This window comes from Calidris pugnax, unplaced genomic scaffold (assembly GCF_001431845.1).
Source record: "Calidris pugnax isolate Ruff unplaced genomic scaffold, ASM143184v1 scaffold265, whole genome shotgun sequence".
In the NCBI taxonomy this organism is placed as follows: Eukaryota; Metazoa; Chordata; class Aves; order Charadriiformes; family Scolopacidae; genus Calidris; species Calidris pugnax.
The window spans coordinates 371,139-375,788 of NW_015091061.1; the positions used below are offsets into that span (position 1 = coordinate 371,139).

The 4,650-nt window shown below is 57.1% G+C and overlaps 1 protein-coding gene across 1 annotated transcript in view; it reads right to left on the reverse strand.

Annotated features, from left to right (window-relative positions):
• Positions 1 to 3,496, reverse strand: part of STRA6 (stimulated by retinoic acid 6) — a 15,678-nt gene extending 12,182 nt beyond the window's left edge. Inside the window, exons 1-2 of the mRNA XM_014956678.1 lie at positions 3,148 to 3,496; positions 1,032 to 1,110 (exon numbers count right to left, since the gene is read on the reverse strand). Coding sequence (XP_014812164.1) covers positions 1,032 to 1,110; positions 3,148 to 3,278 — 210 coding nt within the window. The 5' untranslated portion in view covers positions 3,279 to 3,496. The remainder of the gene's footprint in view (positions 1 to 1,031; positions 1,111 to 3,147) is intronic.
• Positions 3,497 to 4,650: the final 1,154 nt, after the last annotated feature.

A 4,650-nucleotide genomic window follows, 5' to 3' on the forward strand; every position in this document is an offset into this window, starting at 1 on the left:
ACAGCCACCCTGAAGAGCAAACCCTGAAGAGGTGGGTTGCACAACGGTCAATAACCAGGGATGAAGTCACCCTCACGAGATGATTTTATGATCGAGTTAGAGAGATAACACCTAGAAGGGGCCCCCGAACTGATCCCCTTCGGGGGGCTGGGCCACCTCCCTGCACGTAGAAGGATGAATGGGAGATCAGCAACGAGGGATGAAGCCCCCCCGTGACCTCTTTTACGCCCCTACCTCTTCTTGCTCCATTTTTTTGAGCGATGCAGCCTGCGAATTGCCTCTTTTTGCTGCCTAAAGGCTTATTAAATGCCAGCTGGGAGGCTGAAGATCCCTTGCAGGGAGCTTTGAAGCCTTTCCAATGGGACAGGGACCACCCCCGGAGCTGGGGGGGACAGCGGAGGCGATGGCTGCCACGTCCCTTCACCCAGCCAAGGCCAGCTGAGCAGGCGTGCCAGGCTTTGCTTTATTTATTCCTGCTCTGGCCTCCCTTATGTCCCTTAATCTCCGCTTTGCCGCAGCCCTTCTCCTCTCCCCAAGGCCAGGCGCCGTCCTGCCCGGCCACCTTCACCCAGTGCTGGGCAACAGATCCCTATGCTGAGGAGCCAAACCCCCTGAGACCCAAAAAAAGACTCACAGGGGAGGAATCCCAAACTCTGAACTCCATGGGTTCAGAGTTTGGAACCTGTAGCCTCCCAAACTCTGCAGCGCCGGTGGGATGGGCAGAAATGGGAGACCAGCTGATGAGTTATGGGCTCTAAACGCCTCAGAGAGACCATGCTGGGAGAAAAAATAAAAATAAATCAAAGCTTTTCACTGACAACAGGCAAAGCCTGGAGCTCTGCGAGTCCCTTGTTAGAACATCCCACCTCAAACATCACTCCAGCTCAAGCTGAAGAGCCCAGACCTGCTGTTTGGGAGTAGATGGGCACAATCTGAGTTTAGGGGGTGGGGGGACAGGGAGGGAGCGGGGCACAGAGCAAATATGACATCAGGGGAGATAACCCACCAGGTGGGACTCGGTGGGTACTTACAGAGATGGGTGCCATGCAGATGTGGTAGAGTCTGGGAGAGATGGTGGGGTCGCAGTCTGGGATTACGCTGGGAAACATGCTAGAAAAAAGGGAGGGGGGATGAAGCCCCCCCGTGACCTCTTTTACGCCCCTACCTCTTCTTGCTCCATCTTTTTGAGCGATGCAGCCTGCGAATCGCCTCTTTTTGCTGCCTAAAGGCTTATTAAATGCCAGCTGGGAGGCTGAAGATCCCTCGCAGGGAGCTTTGAAGCCTTTCCAATGGGACAGGGACCACCCCCGGAGCTGGGGGGGACAGCGGAGGCGATGGCTGCCACGTCCCCTCACCCAGCCAAGGCCAGATGAGCAGGCGTGCCAGGCTGTGCTTTATTTATATGTCCCTTAATCTCCGCTTTGCCGCAGCCCTTCTCCTCTCCCCAAGGCCAGGCGCCGTCCTGCCCGGCCACCTTCACCCAGTGCTGGGCAACAGATCCCTATGCTGAGGAGCCAAACCCCCTGAGACCCAAAAAAAGACTCACAGGGGAGGAATCCCAAACTCTGAACTCCATGGGTTCAGAGTTTGGAACCTGTAGCCTCCCAAACTCTGCAGCGCCGGTGGGATGGGCAGAAATGGGAGACCAGCTGACCCCCCCATGAACAAGGCTGCAGGGAAGGGTCTGGTAGTGAAATTCGGATTTCTCAGGCATCATGTGTCCAAGGCTGTCACCAACGTGCCCAGAAAAGGCTTTATAGGACCAGCTGCCATTAGCAAAGCTATGCTGAGGAGCCAAACCCCCTGAGACCCAAAAAAAGACTCACAGGGGAGGAATCCCAAACTCTGAACTCCATGGGTTCAGAGTTTGGAACCTGTAGCCTCCCAAACTCTGCAGCGCCGATGGGATGGGCAGAAATGGGAGACCAGCCAACCCCTCCACGAGCAAGGCTGCAAGGAAGGGTCTGGTAGTGAAATTTGGATTTCTCAGGCATCATGTGTCCAAGGCTGTCACCAACCTGCCCAGAAAAGGTTTTATAGGACCAGCTGCCATTAGCAAAGCTCTAGGTCTTTTCTCTGGCCTTGGATAGACCAGAAAGTTCCTGCTGCCCCAAAATATCCAGGCTCTGGGAATCCAGGGCAATCCTCCACACGAGTGAAAGCTCAGGGACACCAAAACTCTTTTATGGTGTCACCAGGGCTTCACCACCTAAATCCAGAGCATCCAGGAGCCGTTAGACAAGCAAAACCCCCGGTGCTGCCTCCATCCCTTCACCAGCCGTGGCTTGCTGCGAAGGAGGACACCCAGAAAACACCCCAAAGGTTTTGGGGTCCCACAGGGTGGGGGTTTGCCTGGGAAAACAGGGGCTGGGCAAGGATTTCAAAGGCTGTTTCGCAAGGCAGAAGATTAAGGATGAGGCGGATCCCTTTGGGCTGGTCACCTGGGATCTCCTCCTGCTTGTCCTCGGGATTAGGTATCAGTCGAGGGAGCGGCGTAAAACCCACCCACAGAGGGTTAAGTCAACAGAGGGACAATAGATACCAATGGATGGGCCTTGGGATGCCCAGTTCTGAGCCACGTGGGACCCCTCGGATAACTGCCCCACTGCTCCGTGCCTCAGTTTCCCCACCTGATAGCACATCCCTTGTCTGTCCATGGGAAGGGCACGAAATCCTGGGTCCTGGCCGTGAGGTTGGGCTCTGGAGTCCCATTCCCGGGGCAAATACCAGACCAAGCAGCACTGCTTTTGGGAGCACACCCCCTTAAAGAGCGGATCTTGACGGATGGAGAGGGAATAGGCTGGAATAGGTGTTACAAAGACCAGTGGACGCATCAATTGTGGGGAGAACGAGGAGATCCCTGCAAGCCCAAGGATGCTCAGCCCTATTTTGCAGGCAGGAAACCTGCCCGGAGTCACCATGCCATGCAGGGACCTGGCACCCTACAGAAGTGAAGCGTTTTTAGGGGGCCAAAACTAGCCTTTTTTAAAATCACCCCCCGCTCATCCGGGCATAAATCCCGGCTCAGCTGCTCAGGAGATGTTGCTCTACAGAAAAGATGGGCAGGAGGCTGGTAGCTGCCCAGGGTGACCCCAGCAGGGACAATGGGGGGACAAGTGGTACCCACCAGGGAGGTTGGACACTTACTCATCTTGTGGCACGGCTGGCTCCATGGTTTCGTAGATGTACCAGTCAGAAACGAGGTCCTCGGTGGCGGCGAAGCCCAAGTCCAGAGGAGCATCCTGCATCCCACTGGAGCCATTGGCCGCCATGGCCATCCCCTTCCTCCCCCCACCACCCGGAGAGAGAGGGACAAAGGCAGAAAGCAACCGGCTTCTCCCAAGGTGGGTCCTCCTGGGTTCTTGGAAACGTAGGGATGGAGGCGCCGAGCCAAGAGGTTTTATCTTCTTGGGTCACTCCTGCGGTTGGAGGCCAGGGGGGGAGGACAACACCAGGAGCTTTCAAAATCCAGCCGTGCCTCCCAAAGATCCGGCTTTTATCTGGATTCAAAGGGAGGGAAGAAGGGATGAATCCCACCCCCCGTGCACGGCGAGCGCTGGGGGCACACCTAATTGTGTCCCCCCCCTCCTCCGGCCGTTCCCTGCCCGCCACGGGATGCTGATAGCCTCCCAGCCTTTGTTTGGGTTGGTTTAACAGCTTTTACGCCAAACGACTCAGAAAAAAACAGCACAAGGGTCAAGTTTTGGGCTCGGCGGCACCTGGGGGGGGCTGGCAGAGCAAGGGGTGACATCTCAGCAAAGCTGGGGAGCCCCCCGGCCCCATGTCCCCAACTGTCCCACCAGATGTCCCCGCACGGCATCCACCCTCCCTCAGCCCCCGGGGGGAGGAGGAAACCTCAGCCCCTCTCCCTTTGGAGCAATAAAAAGCAAGGAGGATTTTTTTGTCCCAGCGCCAGACCCAACAAGCTCTCACTTCTCCTTCTCCCCGTTATTTTTGGATGACTTTGGCCCAGACAGCCCCACGCCCTCCGCTGCTGTCCCCAGAGCTACATCATGCCTTCATCTACCATCGCTATCATCGCCCACAGATGTCCCCAAATTCCAGACGGTGATGCTCAGTGCGACCCCCAAGACCCAGGACCTGGGGACACCTCATCCCACAGCTCGGGGTGTGTCACCAAACCCCTCCAGGCTGCTCGGTGGCCCCGAGAGGAAGGGCAGGAGACGGATGACTGAGCCGGGGGCTGCTGTTTGTACAGCTGGCCCTCGCTGGGGATGGTGATGGACACAACACACCAGCTTCAAAGAGATTCCCCACGTCAGGGCTGAGGTCCCGCAGGCAGCCCCGTCTCTGGACAGACAAGTGGTACTCACCACCACGGCTTCATGCTCTGCTGGATGTCATCACATCCCCATCCAGCTCTTGGATCCCCTCCAAGGGCTCCCTCTAGATCAGGGCAGAAGAGCTGGGACTTTCACCTCCCTTCCAGAGGCCAAAACTCAACTAGAAAGCACCCCAATAGGTGGTCCACCAGTCCCCACCACCCCAGTTCTTGGTCCACATCAGGTGCCACCACCATCTCACTCCCCATCAGCGCAGGCTCCAACAGAGGGAGGACAGACCCCACCAGCCCTGGGTGAGCACCCCACTCAGTTGTACCCCAAACCCCATCCTTGATGCCCCCAGCCT